Below are 25,085 nucleotides of genomic sequence, written 5' to 3'. Positions count from 1 at the left end.
ATTTTAAAAAATTGACAAGAATGCAAAATTTATGGAAATCTAGCAATCGAAAAATCTTAATTTTCTTGTGTGAGCACTTAAAATAACTGTAGAAGGAAAGAAGAAAATTAGGGAGAAAAGCAAGCAAAAATTTGCAGGAAAATTTGGCTCTTAGACATACCAAGATGTTTCAAAAAGTTGGACGCTTTTGAATATACTTTCATTTTACTTCAAAGAATTTAGGCGTTCAAAGAGAAAACAATTGGGCGTGTAGACCAGCAAATACCATCAATTGAACTTGTGTTATCAGAAAAGACAATATAGTTTAGATTATATGGTTGTATAAATTTAAATTACGTTATAGAACATCATATCGTATCATAAATGGAGAATCCCATGATTTTCTCATTCGAATTATTTGAAGATTCAGGAGTTTATCCAGTGATGTATGTGGATGTCACCTAAAGATGTTTTTTTTTCCTCCTGATGAAACAGCGGCCGAGCGATAAAGTCACTGAACGCTGGTAGTTCTGTCTGAGGTCCGAATCCCGCGAACGGGCTGGCTGCATGGGCATTTTCGTGGTTTTCCCCATGTGTAACGTGTATGCGAGCCAGTTTCCCTTACAAAGTCCTCCACGAAGGCATCCCTCCCCTTAGGCAGATAGCCCTAGTGTGCATAGTCATAATTAAATAAACCAAAACCTTTTGATGAAACCAGTCTTTCCTTTCATCTCATACCTTTAAATTGTTTAGCCTAGCTAAGACTGATAAAGGCTCTGACCAAATATTGATGAAATGGATTTAATTGAATTATTAAGTTACGTCAAAGCAGGGCTATCTGCCTAAAAGGAAGGATACCTTTGTGAAGAACTTTCTAAGGGAAATCAGATGGCATACACGGTACACATGAGAAAATCTACGAAAACGCCCATGCAACCGGCCTGTTTACCGACATTCGAACCCCGGAGTGAACTATCAGTGTTCAGCGACTTTACCGCTCGGCCGTTTGTGGTCCTTTATGAAATGGAAGGCGATAACTTTATTTAAAATGATTGTCAGAAACATCAAGATATTTCGAAAATTTGGATACTTTTTAATATACTTGCGGAATGCTTAAAGAAAAAGAGCAAGAATAAAGTAGAATGAAGAAAAAGAGCAAGAATAAAGTAGAATGCCTGAAGAAAAAGATAAGAAAAAATACATTTTACGGTAAAATTTAGCATTTGTATTTTTTTTTTTTTTTAATTTAAAACTTTTTAATCTTATGATATTTGATTTTTACGATTTAAAAAAAAAAAAAAAAAAAAAAATTAACTAAAATATGAATAACATTTAAGAAGCCAAATGTAAGATAAAATTGTGTAAAGCAATGGGCACAATGATAAAACTGTTTAAAGCAGTGTATGCAAGTCATCCTAAGTTAAAATGTCGCAATCCTAAGTTAAATGTCTCTCTTATTTTTATATATATTTTTCTGAACGGAACATTGAAAGGCGTGTTAACTGTGCTTTACTGTATTTTCTCTTTTAAAATACGCAGTTTTCAAACGCATCGTAGTCTGGGTTACAAAGTTTTCCTCCGAAAGAAACGCAATTCAAATAAATAAAATCAAATTCTGGAAAATTTATATTAATAAATATATTTAAAATGCTCAATTCGAAGGAATAAATAGAAAATTTTAAAACTATCTGAAGAGACAATGCAACACAAACAATTAAAATAAAAGTTAAGACTTTAAAAATTGCCTAAAATAATAACTATGACAAAAAATATATATAAAGAAAACTATTTGAAAAAAAATAAATGCTGCACCTTTATTTACGCTGTTCAAATAGGTAAGTAGAAATTTTTAAAACAGTTATTCGAAAAAAAAAAAAAAAAAAAAACCATGCAACTTAAACAATTAAAATGAAATTCGAAAAAGAAAAAAATACTTAAAATAATAAGTTATAATTAAAAATATAATATAAAGAATATTATTTGGAAAAAAGGAACGATGGTGACTTTTTTTCCGCTCACAGGAAAGGAAACTAGGTTGCCATATATTAAGAATTTCTCCAAGTGAACTATTGTTGGCGCAAACTGACAAAAAAGTGCCAACATAAATTTGTGAATTTCTCCGTAAATTTCGCTCCAAATTTTACAAAATTTCATATTTAGGCGTAATTTGAGTCGTAGAATCGAAATATGTAAAAAAATTGGTATGTTATTTCAGAAAAAGTTCGATTTTGTGTCAAAATACCTATGTTAGAATAGTGCTATATATAAATCTAATATATATCCTAAGTCGCGCTTTCGAGACATGAAGAACGCAATTTGAATTTTGTCAATCGGCCCAGTAGATCGGGAGATATAGGACTGTCCCATTTTTTTTTTTTTTTTGAGCAGTGTACATAAGATCTTTGTAACAGAAAGGCAAATTGCCAAACGATCGTAAATTTAATTACACACCTGCTCGTAGCAACAGTTTGAGAGATTTCGAAATAGGACACGTCTTTTAAAAGTTCAGATTGAGTATTAACGTTTGGCAACATCCTCCAAATGTCAGCGGTTTTGGTGTGGTTGATTGACGTTTGTAAATAAACCTCTGTTTGAACTGAGGAAGAAGGATGGTAGGTAAGGCATACTTTTTTTAGGCAAATTAGTTATTACATTCCATTTGATTAAACTCTGAATTTATGCCCTGATTTTCTATTACCTTTAGAGTTAAGAGCGTAGTTTATATTCGGGGGACTGTTTGAGTAAATTTATTAAACACTGAAATTTGATTTTAACTTGTATTTATTTTTCTGCTATTTACAAGGAACTCAATAACAAATAATTATGATAAAAATAAATAAATAGTTTAATGAAATAAAAATTGTAAATACTTACTTCAGTTTTTTTGTTGTGTATGAAATAATATGGAACTCTTAAAATGAAATAATATATAATATTCAATATGAATTATTATGAATAATTCTGCTAGGGAAAAATATAAATAAAGGTGCACATTAAGTCATTTACTTTAATGTGTACCTTTATTTATATTTTTACCTTGCAGTAAAATCTTTGTTGGGTTTAAAAAAGTAAACACTCTACTACACAATAAGTAAATTTTTATTTAGTACCATAAATTTAAGTGCATTTTATGTTTCTAAAGTGCAGTATAATGTATCAGTCAGGTTGTTTGAATACAGTTGCAAATAATAAAAAGTACTTGCATGATTTACTAATATTGCAACCTCTAAAACAGTTATTACTCAACTAAAACCAGTTTTAGGATAAATTTCACTTACCTTTTCCATCTGTTTTTATACTTTAGTTTTGAATATAATTTATACTTGAGTTTTAAATATAATTTTCCATAGTTGTTTTTATACCGTTTTATTTCTTAAGAAAAAGCTTGAGCATATTTCGGTGCTAGTTTTTATATGTTATTAAATTTTATTAATTTTTATAACTAATGTTTGTTATCTTAACTACAAAAGCCTTATATTATGCTAACTTTTTTTTAATTATGAATGCTACAGGAAGTGAATCTAGAGGACAATGACTGTAACCTACAGTGCAGAAGTAGCCACTAGCAGAGGATTTGGATGTTTCTGGAAGTTATTATTTAGGTACATATATTTTCTGTAACTAGAAGCATTTGTTTTATAATTGCTATACTGATTTAATTATTTCATTATCATAATATTCAGAAATTAAAACTTGCTAACAGAATTTCTTTCTAGATCATTTAATTTTCTATTAGTTTGAACATGAACCTGAGTGTATTCTTTTTTAGGAAAATTTTAAAAAAAAATCTGAAATGTAATAATTTCTGCAATAATGAAAAGTATATATGAAAATTTAATTCTCATACCAAATTTCAAGGAATATGTTTGAAAATCTGCAAGTCTGTTCCATCATTATTGTATTTATCTGCTGAGTTCTTAAGAATCCAGCATTATTTTTTACTTGCAAGATATATTTCATCTCACAGTTTCAGTTGACCTTCATATCATCCGAGAAGGTTCTTCACAAATGTTTCAAAATGTAATCCTTCTTTGATAAATATATATGTCAATTGTAATTCTTTCTTTGAAAATTAGTAAAGTTTTTTTATTTCTTCTTCGTGCTGTTGGGAAATAGTTCCTTTTAGATATCATAGTTGTTTGCAAGTTCTTTTGTGGTATTGTGCATTTAAGTCTTTTAATTTGTGGTTCTGTATATTACTGTCATCATTTTGTAAGATTATCATTGAAATACTGATTGTCTGGAAGCATTTCTACCTCCTCTTGATAATGCTGAATCAAATTTTTATTGTAATTCTTCTTTCTTTATATACTTTTATATATTTGTCAATTGTAATCCTTAAATAAAGGGTTGCTAACCCTTTATTTAAGGTTAGTTAATGAAATGTAATTAATGAAAATGTAATGTTAATGAAAATGTAAGTGAAATGATAAAATACTTTGGTGAAAAATTCGGCTAATCTTTGGAATATGGTAACAGGTAGTTTGGCAACATTTTGGAGGCGATAAAGGTGGACTTTGGGAATAATGTGAGAAGTACTCAGTTCCAATTACACATTATTTTGTGTGAGGGAAATGAGAGATCATGAGATATGTCATGTGACATTAATGGACGAATCACTGTTTTTTAATCAGAAAAGGGGGTAAATTTGTAAACATATCTGCTGTACAGCTTTAGTTTCATTCTATGTTCTGTGAAACAATGTTGTTTAATATTTGGATCCCATGGCCCTATATAAAGTAAATCCGAAATTTTTATTGCGTTTATGTGTAATTGAAAAGAATTGCTTAATTGCGGATAAGTATGAATGTCCAACATGTGGGTATGAAATGAGATTGTGTGAAAGGAAGTATATTACAGATAAGTTTGAATGGCGGTGCAAGAAATCTGGTAAAAATGGACATTTTGTGATCCGCCATGCACTCAAGATTCTGTAGAAGATTAGGTAATTTAGTATTTTTAATTATTTGAGGATATTATTTTTATGCATAATAGTAATAAATTAATATGGTATTATTGGAAAATTGTTATTAGCAATGATTTAGTTTAAAGTAATTAGGATTGTAAGCTAATTTTTAGTAATTTAATGTATGTGCTTATTTATATTTTAAGTAGTGTTTTTTAATTTAATTATATTTTAATTTAATGATCGTGATTTTGAGAATTATATGTTTGTAGTATTTTGGAATACATTTGAGTAGAAGTAAATGTGCATGGAAAGAATTTAAGTATTTGTCACTAAGTATTTGGAACCATTTTTAATGTTTGCGTTAGAAATTGGCAGGTGAGGTTTATAATAGATAATTTAGAGGGAAAAGTTTTTGGATATTTTATTTATTTTATATGTGCAAATGTTCATCCTTGGAAAGGGTATATACTTTTTCGCGATCAGGTAATTTCATATATGTCCTTTTTACCGAATTTAAAGATTCACAAAATTTTCATGCATTTTTGTGAAATTTTTCTAATTTATGAGAAAAAAGCAGTGTACATGGATATAGTGCAGAGTGTGCGCAATGCCATTTTTGTGTAATTCTGGGATTTTTTTTAAGTAAAAATAAGTCGACGTGTACATGGTTTAATTATATTTTAATTAAATGATAGTTATTTTGTGAATTATATGTTTGTAGCAATTTGGTATACGTTTCAGTGGAAGTAAACGTGCATGGGAATAATTCAAATATTTGAGACTAAGTACTTGTAACCATTTTTAATGTTTTGTTATAGATTCGTTGGTGACATTTATAATAGATAATTTAGAGGTAAAAGTTTTTGGATGTTTTTTTTTTAAGTAAAAATAAGTCGACGTGTACATGGTTACTGTGTATGTGCGATTTTGAAAAACGCGGCAAGGAGCTTGCGATTCTGCACTTTTTCCCAATTTTGCAGTTAATATTTATCATGATTAAACAGTTTTGTTCCATAAAATTTCTAGCATAAGTGTAATTCGGCTGTTGGAAAAAGTGTTGAGTAAATAAAAAGAAAAGAAACATGTCTTTACTTCGTGAAGACAAAATGGCGGCGAAAAAAAAATAGAGGGTTGCTGTAGCAGAGTTGGTCGCCAAATTTTCGCCAAAAAATCGCTAAGTTACCATAATCCAAAGATTAACCAAAAATTCAAATAAAAATTTTTACCCTTAAACAAATAGCATTTAATCCAAAGAATTTAAAACATAAATTATAAAACTTAATTAAAACTCGCAAGAAGCAATGAAAAACTTCGAGCACTTTCATTAGAAGACAATTGAAACTATGAAGATTGTTACAGTAATGACATATAGGTTTGTCGTTTTGGCTTCATTGGCGAAACTAAAATACCTTAGCGAGAAAGTAATTACTTAAAAGGCTAAAAATTGGAACAAAAGAGGGAATTTTGAAACCAAAAGGAAAAAAACTTCTATGAACATTTTAATTTTGACAAAGGAAAAGATTACTTTACAAATTAAGTAAATTCCCACTCTTTTAAAAGAAATTAAATGTGCCTCCTCCTGATGAAGTGGCATTAAAGTTGATTGAATTCCTCTTCCATTATGTTTGTTTTTCTTTAAATTTCGTTAATTTTTTTTTAATTGGGGTATTGCTTGTTTGAAAAGTTTGGTTTTAACATTTTTAAAATTCTTTATTGTGTTTATAGTATTACAGTCAAAAGTCGTTAATTCGGAGAATCATAATCTGGAATGATCTATAATCCGGACCTCAAAGCTACAAACTTTCTGCGCATGCGTCGCGTTGACGCCGCGGCGCGCAATGAATTGGAAATTTATCTGTCAACACTATCCTTATCTTCAGGGCAGATGTTTTTATTTTATTTGGCTTATAATCCCTTACTAAATGTAGTATTTCATCTCGATGTACTCCGTCTTTGATATAATTTAAATAAAATTCCTCGTCATTATAATTCGCTTTCGATAGTGAAGAAAGTGACACAGAGGTTATTGAAAACAAAAACATTTCAATTGACAAATTAGTCGGTATTCTGGACACAGCAATTATAGGACTTCAACAGTGGAACTTTGTAACTGAAGAAGAAATTATGTCTGTTTATAGAATTAAAGAGAAAGTATTATCACATAAAGCGAAGCAACTTAAACTACTTACATTGAAAGAATTGTTTAATAAAGTAAACAAATAAATATTAAGCTTTTTTTTTTTTTTTTTGTAAATTTTGATACCCTTTAGATCATAATTGTTCTTTATTTCATAAATTACGGTTTCATATTTTTAATTTTATAATTTCTGCATGCCATCTTACCAGATTTAAACTGATGATCTATAATCCGGAAACATCGATAATCCGGAATCGCCAAAGTCCTGACGAGTCCGGATTAACGACTTTCGACTGTATTTGAAATTTATTAATTATGAATTTCAATTTTTTGTCTTTTTGAAAAATTAGTTTTAAATTTCTTACTTTATGTCTTTACTGAAAACTTGTCAGCAGCTTAATGCAGGAAATACTAGGTATGTTTATATTTTGTTTTAAAAAATTGTTTTACATTGTTGTGTAGTTAAATATTGATCCAAAACACCAGCGTCCAAGCGGTAAAGTCGCTGAACACAGGTAGTTTGGTCCAAGGTTCGAATCCTGTGAACAGGCTGGCTGCATAGGCATTTTCGTGATTTTCCCCATGTGTAACTTGTATATGAGTCAGTTTTCCTTAGAAAGTCCTCAAAGAAGGTATAGTTCCCTTTAGGCAGATAGCCATCGAGGCTGTGCTGTAATCATATAAACTAAATATTGATCCATGTTGAGTGTTTTGTGCATCAAAAACTGTTCTCAGCATAAATAATTACTATTAATAATGATTAAATAACTTTTAATTTTTATTTACTTTCATTTTCTTTTCTACTCTTCTGTTATCAGGGGACTGGATTCAGAAATGTACATAGTACAAAGTCCATAATCCAAACTCGTTGGGACTTCGGCGATTCCGGATTAACGGTTTTTTCCGGATTATAGATCATCAATTTAAATCTGGTAAGATGGCATGCAGAAATTATACAATTAAAAATATGAAACCGTAATTTATGAAATAAAGAGCAATTATGATCTAAAGGGTATCAAAATTTACAAAAAAAAAAGCTTAATATTTATTTGTTTACTTTATTAAACATTTCTTTCAATGTAAGTTGTTTAAGATGCTTCCACAAAAAATTCCTTTTTCTTGTGTCATCCAATGCCATACTCCTCGCCTAATTTTGAGACGGATATGCCGTTATCCATTTTTTGAAGCAATTCCACTTTTTGTTTGATGGACATCCAAACATGGTTTCGCTTTGTAGATCCTTTGGCAGCTTCAGAATTGGAAACTCTTTTTTGACATAATCGAAAGTTCAAGCTTACTTTTTATAAATTTGCTCTAACAACCTGTAAAAAATAATAAGCCGGATCCAATTAAAAGATTAAGGAACAGCGCAATCTGCAACATTAACTGAAATGCCTTAGATAATTTTAGCCTAGCTTGTACCGTCCGTTGTACATTAAACGTGCATGCATAAACAAATTATGCGTTTACGCATGCGCATAAAGTTTGTAGCTTTGAGGTCCGGATTATAGATCATTCCGGATTATGGATGTCCAGATTACAGACTTTTTACTGTATATGTATGTACCCATGTATATATATATATATATGTACATACATATATGAATGCATCCATCCATCGAGACATGCATATATATACACATTTCTGAAGTATCTGGCTGTACTGTTATATGCGCCCTAAGATCACCAAATGTGGCGGCGATATGTGTTTTGTGCTGGTTTTTGGTGCAATTCCATGCTGCGGGATGGCTTGGTGGACGATGCTGTTTGTATGGCAACTTTTTTGCCATTGAAACTTAAAGATGTGGTGGTAAGATTTCGGTCGTGTATTTTAGATTGTGTGGAAAGTAAATTTAGTATTAAAAGGTATGATGTTGGTGTTATTAACGGGTCTTTTGTTCATGGGTGTGTTTATGCAGATAGAAGTGCATTTTTGGAATTTCTGTGGGAGTCAGGACTTTTAAAACGGAGTTCGGCATGTCCGAAATGCGGAGCTGATATGAGAAGTCAGACAAAGAATGGTGTTTCTGATAGAGTTGTGTGGGTTTCCAGTCAAATAGTTTCTGCTAAAGTATGTAGCTGTCAGCAGAGTTTAATATTTGGATTGTGGTTTTCGTGTAGTAAGTTAACTTTGGAAGAAGTTTTTATGGCTGATCTTTAGAATATGGTAACTGGTAGTTTGGCGACATTTTGGAGGCAATAAAGGTTACTACCTGGGACTTTGGTAATAATGTGAGCAGTAAGTACTCAGTTCCGATTACGCATTATTTTGTGTGAGGGAAATGAGAGATCATGGGATATGTCATGTGATATTAATGGACGAATTACGGTTCTTTAATCGGAAAAAAGGGGGGAAATCGGGAAAAAATCTGGAAATTTTGTATTTGGCTTTATTCTGTGTTGCGTGAAACAGTGTTCGTTAATTTTTGGATCCCATGGCCCTAACTAAAGTGAATTCGAAATGGGTATTTAGTGGGATTGAAAGGGGTAGTAATAAGTGTTTCTTTAAGGTTGTGCGAGATAGAAGTAAAGATGTTTTATTAAGTTATTTATTTTACCTGGTACCTTGCTGTGAACTATAAGTATGATTTTAAAGATCCTGAAACAGGCGCACATACGCTTGCTTTTTATTTAGCAGATGAAATAAGATAAGTTTATCGGACACGTAATCAAGATTCTGAAGAAGATTAGGTAAGTTAGTATTTTTAATTATTTGAGGATATTATTTTTATGCATTGTTCTAAATGTAAGGTGGAAGTAAAGTAATTTGGTATTATTGGGAAAATTGTTATTAGCAATGATTTAGTTTAAAGTAATTAGGATTGTAAGCTAATTTTTATTAATTTAATGTATGTGCTTATTTATATTTTAAGTAGTGTTTTTGAATTTAATTATATTTTAATTAAATGATAGTTATTTTGTGAATTTTATGTTTGTAGGAATTTGGTATACGTTTTAGTTGAAGTAAACGTGCATGGAAATAATTTAAATATTTGACACTAAGTGCTTGTAATGTTTGCAGTATGAATTCGTTGGTGACGTTTATAATATAATAGATAATTTTGAGGTAAAAGTTTTTGGATATTTTATTTATTTTATACGTGGAAATGTTCATATTTGGAAAGGGTATATACTTTTTCGTTATTAGGTAATTTCATATATGTTCTTATTAACGGGTTTAAAGATTCAGAAAATTGTCATGCATTTTCGTGAAATTTTTCTAATTTATGAGAAAAAAGGAGTGTACGTGGATATGGTGAAGAGTGTGCGCAATGCCATTTTTGTGCAATTCTGGGATTTTTTTTTAAGTAAAAATAAGTCGACATGTACATGGTTTAGTGATATTTTAATTAAATGATAGTTATTTTGTGAATTTTATGTTTGTAGGAATTTGGTATACGTTTTAGTTGAAGTAAACGTGCATGGAAATAATTTAAATATTTGACACTAAGTATTTGTTATGCTTGCGGTATGAATTCGTTGATGACGTTTATAATATAATAGATGATTTAGAGGTAAAAGTTTTTGGATATTTTATTTATTTTATATGTGGAAATGTTCATATTTGGAAAGGGTATATACTTTTTCGCGATCAGGTAATTTCATATATGTTCTTTTTACCGGGTTTAAAGATTCAGAAAATTGTCATGTATTTTCATGAAATTTTTCTAATTTATGAGAAAAATGCAGTGTACATGGGTATAGTGAAGAGTGTGTGCAATGCCATTTTTGTGTAATTCTGGGATGTTTTTTTAAGTAAAAATAAGTCGACGTGTACATGGTTTATGTGTATGTGTTATTTTGAAAAACGCGTAAGGAGTATGGTATTGTGCACTTTTTCCCAATTTTGCAGTGAATATTTGTCATGATTAAGCAGTTTTGTTAGATAAAATTTCTAGCATAAGTGTAATTCGGCTAGTAGATTGTTGGAAGAAGTGTTCAGTAGATAAAAAGAAAAGAAAGATGTCTTTACTTCGTGAAGACAAAACGGCGGCGGGAAAAAAAAATAGAGGGTTGCTGTAGAAGAGTTGGTCGCCAAATTTTCGCCAAAAAATCGCCAAGTTACCATAATGTAAAGATCAACCGTTTTTATCATTACTTTTGAAATTTTGAATCGCAGAAAGACGTGATATAGCAAAATCGGGGCACTTTTGTTGACAGATGTTGTGTGACTTTCGAAATTTTATTAACGTATGTATTATGGTAAGTGCATTTTATTTTATTTTTAGTTTGTAGAATGTTATGTTCATTGTTTTTTTACTATGAATTTCTGTTGTTATTTGAATTGTTTGTAATTCATTTTAGTTTATTTTATTGATTTGTGCACAATGCCTAAATTGTGCAATTTGAAGATTTTTTTCTAAGTTTAAACAGAAATCTGTGTATATGGTATTCTTTGAAATTTATTGTTGTTATGTTAATTTATTAAAGCGAGGTGTGCATAGTTCATAGATTCTTTTGCTGCCTAGATTGTGCAATTCGTAGATGTTTTTTTAAGTTAAAACATATTGCTGTGTACATGGATTCTTGTCAAATATTTTTGGTTAGAAACTTTACGTCTTTGCTATCTAAATTGTTTGTTTCAGATTTTTAGCTTAAATTGTGTGTTTAAAACATGGTTTTTGCATGTGCGAAAACCACGTTTTTGGAGACATTTTAGGCTTAAAGTTTGAAATGTAGACAAAAAATTTTGATAGCAATATGGCACCTTGATGAGAAATTTGGCGACCTGAGGACGCATATAAGAGTAGTTCCATTTTAACATTTTGTTATGCTGAAGCAATGGTTTCTAACTTTTTTTTTGGCTTGCACATTCATGACTACTAATAATGTGGTGGGCTTCATTTACAACTGCAACTGCATTGCAGGTTCTAATGCAGTTCAGGTTCCAATAATAATGCGCATAATATATATATATATATAATATGAATTTTAAAAATGATTAATATTTAAAAATGAAATATGAAATAATACAAATGGTATTTTTTTTAAATAAATCAGACAGATTTATATTAATGTGATTGAATTTGAAGAAGGAATTTTTTTCCCTAATCAGTCATTGAAGTATTGTTTGGTAGATTTAAATTTATATTTTGATTTTATGAGGTTTCATCATGAATAACAATGATTCACATAATAAATTGACCAAAGAAGATTTTATAGTGTCTGCTTGACTTCTTAAATAAAAAAGTTACCTCCAATTAAGCAGTAAATTATATAAGCACATACTGCATGATTGCACATGAAAGTAATGAATCCAATTTAATTGCAACTCTGTAGTGCTGTGATGAGACAGTTAAAAGATTTAAGATCTCGCTTTTTGTTGCTTTATAATAAAGGACTGGGGAACCTACATTAAGGTATGTAGAAAGAAACCTAGCACTGATGACCAACTTCAGTTTAAGACAGTTTTGGGCATGTCTGAAGATGGTTACACACTCAATGTAAATTTGGTTTTTGCTGTGGAGCAGCTGTTTCATATGTAAAGTAAATAAGTTTAAAACTTTTTAATGAAATATACTGATTATATTTAAAAACTAAATTATATGTTTTTTTTTTAATATTAAAAGATGCAAAGGCCATTCTTAAATTATTTACTTTAATTTTTTTTTCTCATTAGAATTAAAGGGGAGAACCTTCTTGAAAGAATCTGAATTATAATCTTTGAAACTTTTTGATCATTTGTGTAATTTACTTTTTTAATCCTTTAGAGATACAAGCAAGGTGTAAATGGTATGAATTAGAAAGACAACATGGATTGCATATGTTTGCCTTAAAGATAAATACAGCTTTGATTTTGCTGCAAGTGTTGGTATATGAATGTTGTTAGAGGAGAATATGTATAAACACATTTATAGACATATTGCACGAATATGCATGAACATATACGTAGGTTTACATTTTCTAGTGATGATTTTTTTTTTTTTTTTTTTTTTTTTTTTTAGCTTTTCTATAGCTTTGTAGTGTATGAGAATAGCTTTGAGTGAGTCTCATTCTGGTTTCATTTTGTTGATATTTGTTGATTTTATTGGCAACCAAAATGCTAAGTGAGAAAAAGTGTAGCGAAATTTAGGCACTTACCACTAAATAAACAAAGAAACTGTTTAAATGATGGTAATATGAATCAAAAAAGAAAAAAGAAAGAACTTACTTTTTATTTCCAAAAATATAAATTCTTACTTAAATAAAAAATTGTAATTTATTTTTTGTATGTCTTTAAATCAGCATTAGCAATTAATATGGCGTCAAATTAATTATCCCCTTTTTATGGCAACCACATTGTTCAGCCAGGTATAATCTTTGAAAATGTCAGCAAGGCATATGAATCTGTTCGTACCATACAAATCTAATTATTGATTGCTGATGCAAAGGCCTCTTTTTTTTTTTTTTTTTTGCTGGCATATGCATTGCATCTCCATATGGCTTTTGTGGTGATATATAGTTTTATTTCATATCTTTGTTTTCATATTGGTGAAGGGTAAGATATCCCTTTCTTAGAAAAATGCTGCAATTTCAATTTCATTTAATGGTAAATTAAAAACTGTCATTATTTTGAATTAAAAAAATTCAAATAATTGAAAAAAAATGTTTAACAATTTATATAATGTGGTTTCGGGTTTGAATTTGAACTTGCGAGAATGCACATGTGATTTACAAGCATAAAGACATGTGAAAATTGACGAAAAATCTCAAGCTTAAAGTTCATGTGCAAATTAATATTATGAGAGAATGGAATATGAAGAAGTTTGACTTAATTATGGTTTGTCATTTGTCAATAAATGGCAGATAATTTGACAATTAATCACTGGTAATTCTGACAAGTACCTTTATATTGTATAACCTTATGAAAGATGGGGAATTTTTTAAGTCTAATCATAATATTTGATTTAACTTTTTATGCATTGTTTCATATTAGATTCTCCTATTCCCTTTAACCCTTTGAGGTTCAGTGCATAAAACAATTTTTTTTTTGGTAAAAATAACTTTACCTGTAGATAATTAGCCCCTAATACAATGTTATTTCATGCATGAAAAACAGGTAAACCTGTAAGGCAATTCATGACATGGTGGGATACCGCTTGTCCCAATGTGCATCTAGAGCAATAAAATGACATTCTCCTAGCATGCTTATCTAAAGTGCTAGTTTTAGCAACCAAATGAAAATGCGAGATATAAAAAACCTTTTTAAATAATTATCTAGAAATTATTGATCATATTCGCAAAATAAAAAATATTTAAAAAAAAATATACAATTTTAAAAAAATCGCTCTCTGTGTGACTTTTTAGATATTTTTTAATGATTTCATGATAGATTTGAAACAGAGAAAATTTTCGCTCCAGTACTTTATTTGCTACAGGTTTGAAAAGGAAGATATTTAGAAAGGAAGTCATATTTATTTATATTTCACCTCTCTTTCCTCTGCTTAGCATATATTTCGATGGTGAATTCAATGACATTTCATGTTACAGAGGAGCCCACCAGCGGCCGAGCGGTAAAGTCGCTGAACACTGGTAATTCGGTCCGAGGTTCGAATCCCGCGAACGGGCTGGCTGCATGGGTGTTTTCGTGGTTTTCCCCATGAGCCAGTTTCCCTTAGAAAGTCCTCCACAAAAGGCATCCCTCCCCTTAGGCAGATAGCCCTCGAGGCTTTGCCGTAATTGAATAACCTAACCTAACCTAACCATGTTACAGAGTTATGTTTTCATTTCTTTTGGAAAAAATACTAAACATTTTTCAAGTTTTTTCATTATTCCAATTTATTGAAAATATAAATTTGCATTATCAACATATAAATGAATGGTGCTGCCATCTAGCAGCAGCAATTCCTACATGTGCGTTGGACATATTTGTCCCACCTTTTAATTTCAATCATTCTAAATTAATATATATGAATTCAGATAACAATTTTTATTAGAAAAGGAAACTTTCACATAAAAAATATTCATTCTAACACCAAAAGTTGTTGTTTAGATTATTAATTAGAAATTAAGGAAAAAAAACTGCTTCCAAATTAGACCTGCAAAGAATTTTTATTTTACATTATTTCCATGAATGAATACTAATACTACTATTTGTTATACATTTTGAGAACTAAAAGGCATAATTATATGCATTTTAAATGGAATTTTGCAGCTTTCATCTGGGAGGTACACCGCCCGCACATCATTACAATGACAAATTAAAATAAATCATTATGTAAATTAAGGTTCTAAATACTATTTTAAACAGCATTTTTGAATGATTTTTAAAAAAGGGTACTTATTGGGTATAGGGGGCATGAAACCAATAGGCACCGCAGTAAATTTTGGCTTAAACTGATTGCTGATATTATAAATAGGTCTCCAAATATGTGAAGAATTAAAGAATGCCATCTTTTAACATTTGAGAGTAATCTATCGGTATAATTTTGTGGATTCCAAAGCCAGGACTCGAATGCAAACCATTGTGAGACTGTGGGAATCTGCAAAATAAGAGGCATAGAAATGCTATGAGAAGACACTTGGACTTGTATCTTGTAGAATGTATCTGGCAGAGTGTTGCTGGTAGTGATAAATTTAATGAAATTTTATCAGCAATAATTGAGTTATGGCTACCACAAATTTCATTGTGATGTAATATTTTCCGCTAAGTTTATTAAATTCCATTATAATTCAAAATTTTAGCAATGTGTTTGTAGTTAATTTATGGTAATAGATAATATTGACAATATTCTTGTTTGCAACAACTCAGAAGAACAGTTGACAACACATGGTTCCTATAACAGATAAGAACCAGAAAAAGCTTGAAAAAATTAATATTTGAAATTTACATATTAAGGCAATCAATGTGGTAAAAGTCATCAAATATTCAACTATGTTAATCATGTGCATAATAATTTTTTAGTTTTAAAAATGTCATCATTTTCATACACTTTTTTTTAGAAGGTTTTATAAACAAATTGCGATTTATTTGTTTAAACTCAGTTTGAAAGCACACATTTGTGAGATTTGTCTGCAGTAGAAGAAACTACAGTAAAATTTCTGCGGAAGTACAGTATTTACTGCCATTTTGCAATGGGAAGCATTTGCTATAAGTATATTCTTAAAGCAACTGGTATGTAAGTTCTACCAGGACTAAAGAAACAAAAGTATGCTTGTAAATAGATTTATGAATTGATTTTTGGGATAAACACCTAATTAAAGAGTAAAACATATTTATATCCATGTAATAAATAATTTTATGGGTATGCTAATAAGTAAGTACTTAATATTAAATGAAATAATTATATTTCCTTATTATTTAGTGTGTTTATTTACATTTAATAGGTGGAGAGGGAGCATTTATAAGCTATTATGGCCTGATTTATCTCTGTATTTTACATTTTATTACTTCTTGAGCATCATCTATAGATTTGCTCTAAATGAATCTCAAAGAAGGTAAGATTTTTTTTTAAACTTTATAAAGTTTTTTTTCCTTATTTCCATTTTTTAATTGTTTTTGCATTTTACACATAAAAGTAAAAAAAAAAAAAAAAAACATTTATATGGTTGTTTTTTGAAGTCAGTTATTATTTAAAATTTTAATTAAAAAGACTTTTTTATAACATTTTATCAGTAAAATATGTGACAATATACCAAGCAAAAATTCATCCATTATATTTCTCTGCTTTATATTGCATTGTGATATTATATTGCATTTATCTGCATTGTGACATAAAAATAAGATACTTCTGTATTATCCTGCCAACTATAAAAATGTCACCAAGCAGTGCGATTTAGCACAGTAGTGAGCACAATGTAACAGTAGTAGTGATGATTATTAAATGTTCATTTATTTCGTAACTAGTTCCTAAATAGTATTATACTGTCTCATGTTGTTTAAAAAATAATTTAATTTTTAGTTTATTTGTTAATAAAATTCTACATGCACTTTTTTTCATATATTTAGATACTTTGAGAAAGTCTCATTATATTGCAAAACATATGGGGATTTAATTCCGGTATCATTCATTCTGGGTTTCTATGTATCTATTGTTGTAAAGCGATGGTGGGATTCATTCAACTGCATTCCTTGGCCAGATACACTTGCATTTTTTGTCAGTGCCTATATTCATGGCCAGGTAAAATAATTCTTGCATCATTTCAAATTTTTGGCACCTCTTGCTTCATTTGTTTTCCTGACAATTATTTTAGTTTCTGCATGTCCTGCAGGATGTAGTTATTTTTGCTATGCTTTGATGCCTTTCGTGAATCTTTTATGTTTTACTTGTAAACTCTGCACATTTTGCATGAACTTGTTTTTATTTATTTTTTCTTTCTGCACACATATATCTTTTTATTAAGGACTGTGTCATTTATTATGAACAAATAAAATTGCTCAGACTTTGAAATCTTGTAAATAAAAATATTATTTATATATACAGTCAATGCTTAAATTGCACTGGAGCCCGCTGGAACCCCGCTCTAGTGACCTGCAAGATTAGTTCTAATTCTGACCAGAATGCACCAGAGCCTCAAATAAGATTAATTCTAATTCTGACCAGAATGCATCAGAGCCTCAAATAAGATGAACTCTGGCACTTCAGTATGAGAAATTGGGCCACGATTTCAGATGAAATTCTTTTGATCCTGTAGCATTTTATTTTAGCAAAAAGTAAGACTTAGACACTAATACACTGACTACCAATAAGTATTTGGACACCTATGCAAATGACGATATCTGCGGTCCTAAAGTACGTCACGGACTCCGCCGTTATATATCGTGTAGGAAACAGCATCAGCTTTAGTCGCATGCAAGATACCTCGCAGTTTGGAGCTCTCTGATTTCGAGAAAGGTATAATTATCGGGTATCACAAATGTGGCCGATCCTTAAGGGACATATCTAGCGATCTGAAGCACCCAAAATTGACAGTGGCCTATGTGATTAAGAAGTGGAAGGTGAGCGGTGGTTGTTGGAATGTGCCCCGAGTCGGCAGACCAACAAAACTGGGAGATAGAGACCGACGAGTGCTGTCCAGAGAAATTCGGAAGAACTGCACCCAACCGATGGCCCTTATCCACGAGGAGTTTCAACAGGCATCCGGGAGTATTGTTTCAATGAATACCATCCGTAAGGAAGCACATCTGCTTGGTTTTCATGGTCGTGCTGCTGCCCATAAGCCTCTGATCACAAAGTCCAACTGCGCTGCTAGGTTAATGTGGTGCAAAGCACTTCAAAATTGGACCGTAGATCAGTGGAAACGGGTTCTTTGGAGTGACGAATCAAGGTTCACCCTTTACCGTTTAGATGGCAGGTTATGGGTCTGGCGTCTACCTGGAGAACGTCTTCTACCAGAATGCATTGTGCCAACAGTCAAGTTCGGCGGAGGTGGAATTATGGTCTGAGGGTGTTTCTCCTGGCATGAGCTGGGACCCTTGGTCTCCATTCATGGTAAGGTCAACTCCGATGCCTACTGCACTATTTTGGATGACAATGTGCTTCCTACGTTGTGGCAGTTTTACGGGTTGGATACCTGTTACTTTTAGGACGACAATGCCAGTTGTCATGTTTCGACGTTAACCAAGGCTTGGTATGGGGCCAATGGAGTTCATCAAATGGACTGGCCTGCCCAGAGTCCAGACCTGAACCCTATTGAGAACCTCTGGGAGGAGTTGCATCCCTGAATTCAGGGGTGCATTGCCCGTGCAAAATCGGTGAAGGAACTTCTATCTCTTCTCCAAGCCGAGAAAATACCACTTGCTGTCATACAAAGACTTGTGGAAAGTATGCCCCGGTGCGTCCACGCTGTAATTACCTCTCGCAGAGGCTCAACCAACTATTGATTTTGAATAAAGTTAGTTTTTCTTTTCTATCACAGGTGTCCAAATACCTATTGGTAGTCAGTGTATTAACTTCTGAAAGTATACTTTTCTTTCCTTGGGTAAGAAACCCATGGATAGGGGTTGAGACATTGAGGGAAAGAAAAGCCCCCACCTACATGTCAAAACCTTATCTAGGAAATGTAAATTTAGAAGAGCTTCTTCTTAGGAACAGGTCTCATGGTCACTCTGGTCTGCCATACCCACTTTCTTTCTTTTCACCATCGACGGAACAGCTGGCCCACTGGGTTAGGTGCTTTTCAGCCTGTTGGATCCCGTCGATGGAATTTTAAAAATACATGAATAAATATAAATAAAGAGCTTAGTACTGTGTCCTCCGGGGATTGGCCACGAAACGAGGAACATTGAAGTGAAGACCAGAACATGGAAACAAGGTGCATGGTGGGGACTGCTGAGACTAAGCGGAACACATTTCACTATTATCGTACATGTTAGGCATACAGTTATATTAAGGATGTGCTATAAAAATCAGGTACAGATGTAAAGATGACCAAATACATTACAAATTGTGGAATACATTAAATGAGTTCTGGATTAGTCATAATATTAAATATAATTAAAAACAGCAAAACAAACAAACAAAAAAAAAAAAAAAAAAAAAAAAAAAGCAAGACATTAAGTAAATCAATATATGTACAGATCAGGCTGCTGACGGCATGGTGTCCAAGGAAAGAAGTCACTCCAGATTGTCAGCAATGCTTTTAGCAATGGTAGTGCAGTCTCTAATGCGGCTGAGTGCATATTTATTCTTAATTGTGCTCTTGAACCATGCTGGCATATTGATTGCAGTTGGTCTTTTCAAATGTGAATTTCCCGTGTGCGAGCAGTCAAACAGATAGTGATATGGGTCACCAGTACTGCCACAAATACATTGGTCACTCTCTCTTAGGCGAAATCTGTGAAGATAGGACATATATGGGCCATGCCCTGTCAAATACTGTGTGAGGTGCGAAGAACTGCTATTTAAATTGTGGTTAACTTTTGGTTGGAAATCATACAGTCTTCTGCCTGTGGTGCTTGTCTCTCAGTAGTTTTGCCACTGCTTCATTAGTTCACATTTGAGAGTAGTTTTCAAATACGAGTGCGGAAGGGGCACACCAATGCTACTCACGTGGGGTTCATTGGCTGCGCCCTTCGCAATCATATCCGCTGCTTCATTTCCTTTAATCTTCGTATGGGCTGGAACCCATTGTAGCTGGGGCCTCAGACTTGCAGGAATTGAAATTAATAGTTTTTGTATGTCTCTGACAATGGGATGTCTACTGCGGCCGCCTTGGATGGCCTACAAGCTTGACATTGAGTCTGTGTAAATTACTTTATACCTGCTATTGTTAGCAGTAAAGTCCAGAGCTGCCTTTAGGGCTGTAAGTTCTGCCTGAAACACTGAGTTACTGGGATGAAGCTTCTTAGCCCAGGAACGGATTATGTGGTCACCCTCCATTGCACACCAGGCACTGCCAGTCCCGAGTTCTCCTTTGGAGCCATCAGTATATACGGCTAAGGATTGTAATACACTTGGAGGATTACAGTTTGCTTCTATATCGAAGTCTGCAGGGTGGCAAGGAAAGTGGGCAATGTGATTCTCGTAGTCCGAGAATACGTAGGTCTTACTCCAAATAGTAACGTCTTGTTTTAGTCTGATCACTCTCACCACAATACTCTCACTCTGTACTATCAAGTGCAGCGGCGGAAGCCCAGCCAATACGTTTAATGCAGTTGTAGGAGAGGTACGGAATCCTCTGCAGATGCCCAGAAAAAATGGTCTTTGCGCAGAATTCAATGCATGTTGCATGTTAATCGTGACATTGACGCCCCATATGGAAACGCCATGAAGAGCTATGCGCTCAGCAACTGTGACATACCATATTTTGAGCATCTGTGAGGAGACACCCCAGTTAGCAGCAGCTGTTCTCTGCATTGTATTAGACAGTTTATGTAGCCTTTCTTTAAGATCCTTGATGTGAGGGAGCCAGGAGAATCTGTAGTCTATAATCACACCCAAGTAGCGGAAATGTCTCATGAATTGTATGTTTCTGCCATGAAGGTTTACGCACGGGGTACGCTCATGCCTTTTTCCTGGGCTAATTAGCATTCCTTTGGTTTTTGCTCTTGAAATTGTGAGCTTATGTTCACTGGCCCAACGGACTATTTTGTCTAACGCTTTTTGGAAATTTATCTCGTAACTGTTACGGCTGTGACCGTTTGAAATTAGCAAGAAGTCATCAGCATACGCTATTATTTCTGATGTTTCATCATCATCAAACAGGTTGAGCACGGTGTCTGCTACCAGGTTCCACAGATGTGGACCTAGGCAGGAGCCCTGCAGGCAGCCTTTCGTCACCTTTTGCATGTGGACACCTCCGTCTGTTGTAGCTTGAATTCGTCTTTCACTCAGGTAGCTGTAGATCAAATCAAATATAGTTTGGGAACAATTAATATCTTTGAGACATTTCAAAATATCATGCCACCACAACGAATCGAAGGCACCTTGAATGTCTATACTGATGACAACAGTATGCAGTTTATTTTGCTTGTTTCTAAGTACCATGTTCTGTAGGTAATTCAGCGCGTGATCCACTGACTTTCCTGCTATAAAGCCATATTGACTAGTATTTATGAGTTTATTAGCATGAATGTAAAAATTCAGTCTTTGAAGTATTATTCTTTTGAGGATTTTTCCCATGGCTGGGAGCAGGCAGATAGGCCTCATTTGGATCTTTATTTCCCTTTAGGAAGAGGGAAACTTCTGCTAATTTTGTGCCTTCTGGAAAGTGGCGAATTCTCCAGCATGCCTGTAAATAGGAGAAAAGTATTGCTGGATACATGTTATGCATAGTTCTGAGAATGTTGTCAAGCCCATCCGGACCTGGAGCTTTACTTGGATTGAGCTTCTTGATTACATCACTCAGTTCCTTGCTTGTTGGAAGAGGCTTAGAATCAGGAATCGACGAAGTATAATATTGTTCAATACTAGTTCGTATTTTCTTCTGCGCTGTAGTATCTTTGTAGGGATCATCATGCTGGAAAATCGTTTCCAGTATATGTGTCACTATCTGGGAACTAGTGTTGGCATTCTGACAGATTGATGTAGTTAGGCTAGTAGGTTTGAAGACCTTATCATGAGCAATTTTGAATAGTCTACCAAATTTTTCTGTTGCGTTCGTACAATATTTCTGCCAACATTCCAATTTAGCCTTTGAAATCTTCCGTTTGTAGACTGCGTGGTTTTTCCTGTATATCATTCCCAATGCCTCTCTTTCATTTGGATCGCGGCAGCCTTGAAAACGGCGCCTAAGGGCCCGAACTCGACTCCGTTCGGCCGCTAACATGGAATTCCACCATGGAGTTTTATTTAAAACAGAGTGACTACGCCGTTTAAGTACTTTATCACAGACCGTCTGCAATGTGTCTATTATCGTATTGTATGCCGTATCGAGCTCTTCCTTATTACTTGCATTTTCAAAGGCTGCTACTAAATGAGAAACATGGGGCACTAAAGAGCTGCCAAATTTCTGGGAATTTATGTATTTTGTTTTCCATCTATTTTTAACTGCGTAATGGTGTTCTAAGTCAATGTCGAATCTAATAAAACAATGGTCACTTAATGATGGGCAATCACTCCACACATTCCAATTGTTTATTCTTGGGTAAATGGGAGTAGTTGCTAGTGTAATATCTGGCCAGCCCTCTGCCCGTGTGGTCCAGAATGTTGGGGGACTGTTAGCTGAATTAACTATCGTCAGGCCATGGGATGTTATAAAGTCCAGAACTGGCACTGCTCTTCTGTTTCCTTCCGGTGCGCCCCAAAGAGGGCTTGCGGCATTAAAGTCTCCTGCAATAATTTTGCTGCGAACAGGGAGGGCAACTACATATTCTAGCTCAGTCAGTGCTAATGCTATATCATGTGAGGGCGGAGTATAGACACTTGTGAAAGAAATGTACCCATTAGGACTCTCAAGCTGAATGGTGATTGAGTATTCTCCTTTGTACAATTTTAATGGTGTGAGCGGATCATTGTACACTATTGCTGCCAGATTACTGGTTGATTGAAATATTTTAAAAGAACTCATACCTACAATTTTTCCATTTCTGGTGTAATATTCTTGCAGTAGGGCCACTGGAAAGTTATTTTCCATTATAATTTGGGCTGCGTTGTTTGTTGCAGCCTGGCATCTTTGGAGATTTCCCTGTAAGACGGAGAAACCCTGAAGTATACTTTTGTGTACAAGACCCTGCATTTTGCTTAATGTTGATAAGCTGCTCTGAGGCGACTGAGCTCTGCTTTGTATGCTGGGCATATTCCTGCACTTGCCGAGTGTGTTACTTCGTATGTTGTGCCTAGTTTCTTATTCGAATCTTCGCAGTTAATACAATGAGGTGTAGTTGTAGTACACTTGCCAACTGCGTGTCCTTTACCACAGGTAGCACATGTGGGGGATGACCTGCAAGTGTGGCTGATGTGACCTAGTTTTTGGCAGTTGTAACACCTCTTTACTTTGAAAAATTGTCTAAACGTGCACAAGCTAAAACCAGTGAAAACACAGGGATGGTCTTTTACAAGGTCAAACTGCTGGTGTGAATATCTACAATCCAATGGTTATCCCCTGAAGACTTACGTACAGGTGTCCTTGGTATTCGATATTGGCAATTTTAGTTTTCCATGACTAAAAGGAAGGCCAAGGAAGAGAGGAACCATTTTTTTATATTTTTAATAAATGCTAAGTGACTCTGGGCATAGCATAATAAAATACTGAAATAGAGGGTTCAGACACATCCATCACTTGTGGCTTCCTGCACTTATTAATTTTTCGGACCAATGCAACAAGCATAGGGAATGAAAATGGTTACTTAATACAGTTCCTAACTTACAGATTAGTTTTCAGATTTGTAGTATTTCTTCTGTTCTACTTTTTTCATTGGTATGCTGAAAAGAAAATTATTTTGGTTCTGCCATTTCCTGAAATATTACATTATACTGTATATTAAGGTTTAAATGCTTCAGTTTTTTAGTGTAACTGTAATTCTAGTCAGAACTCCTTTACGATGAGATGTGGTACTTTATATTATTATTCAGTCATTTTTATTAAATTAAATTTAATTTGTTAATTTTTTATATATTTGTATTTTATTCAACTTGATTATTAATTAATTTATTTACTTACTTTTTCATCTTTCCTGACTTCTTGCCATAGGGTTGTGGCACTTCTAATTTTAGAAATTAAGTCCTGATGACTGTGCATAATTAACATCATTTTCTTAATTTCTTGCATAAGTCTAAATGTTTATTTATTTTTCATTAATATATGCAACTGTTCTTCTAAAAATGTTAACAGTTATGTGCCTAAGTGATATCCTGTCAGGTGGAATATGCTGTTATTAACCCCTTAACTGCCACGGAAAACGTACAAGATTCATTTCCCAGTGCCACGGTTTTTCACACAGGCACGCGTAGTTATGCGATGTATTAGGGGGTAAAAAGGTGCAAGTTTTACTTTCCCAAAACTGTTTATTTTCACAAAATAAAGAATAAAAGAAAAAATGAATGTACAAAATTTAGTGTTTTGAGTAAAAGTATAATAAAAAGATGTAAGTATAATAAAAAAAAGATCCCTAAAATGGAGTTTCGATCAATACATTTTTAGACCAATAAAGTGTAATATCAGGTTTCCATGTGAAATCAGTATGCCTGAAAAAACATATATTTCTTCTGAACTGGTTGAATGCCACGATTTTGTTCTTGATTTTTTGTTTGCAAGGTATTGGTTCCTATACTCGTCTACTACAAAACGGTTAGTTTCAGTAACAATACGAAGCACGAGCAGAGCAGTTCATCAAAAAATAATTCAAAAAAGATAAATGGTTTTGAAACATCTGTTGTTTATTTTCTTTATTCCTGGAACCTACTACAAAAAGTAAACGAAAACGGAGGACACAGAATTAAAAAAAAATATGTTTTACTCAAACAACACCAGCCAATACCGCGCAGTCATTACTTTTACGGCTTTAGACACATCCCTTTCTCCAATTTCTTCCCACACGTCTCTGAAATAGTATCCTCCTTTGCATACTTTGTCAAGGTCATTGTGGTGTTGCATTCGAAAGCTTTGCGAGTAATGTTACGGGTAGCAGCGCAAAGCAAATGATAGTAGTTTGGAAGAGCGTATATATATGCACGGGGCAGTTAACGCATCGGCTGAGCA

At 33.0% G+C, this 25,085-nt stretch overlaps 1 protein-coding gene across 2 annotated transcripts in view; it reads left to right on the top strand.

The window, feature by feature from the left end:
- The first annotated feature begins 2,463 nt into the window (after positions 1-2,463).
- The window catches only part of LOC118189269 (uncharacterized), a 106,725-nt gene continuing 84,103 nt past the window's right edge, over positions 2,464-25,085 (top strand). Inside the window, exons 1-4 of one of the 2 annotated variants that reach the window (XM_085825526.1) lie at positions 2,464-2,591; positions 3,492-3,581; positions 16,332-16,442; positions 16,954-17,125. In XM_085825526.1, the coding sequence (XP_085681652.1) occupies positions 3,511-3,581; positions 16,332-16,442; positions 16,954-17,125 (354 nt within the window). In that variant the 5' untranslated portion in view covers positions 2,464-2,591; positions 3,492-3,510. Of the gene's footprint in view, positions 2,596-3,491; positions 3,582-16,331; positions 16,443-16,953; positions 17,126-25,085 lie in introns of both variants that reach the window. The other variant, XM_035359851.2, reaches the window with a different exon arrangement.

The sequence above is a fragment of the Stegodyphus dumicola genome, chromosome 10, assembly GCF_044657685.1.
Source record: "Stegodyphus dumicola isolate Sdum_Otavi_A_Nest chromosome 10, ASM4465768v1".
NCBI lineage: Eukaryota > Metazoa > Arthropoda > Arachnida > Araneae > Eresidae > Stegodyphus > Stegodyphus dumicola.
The sequence above is the reverse complement of the archived record's forward strand: the minus strand, read 5'-3'. Positions and strand labels throughout refer to the sequence as shown.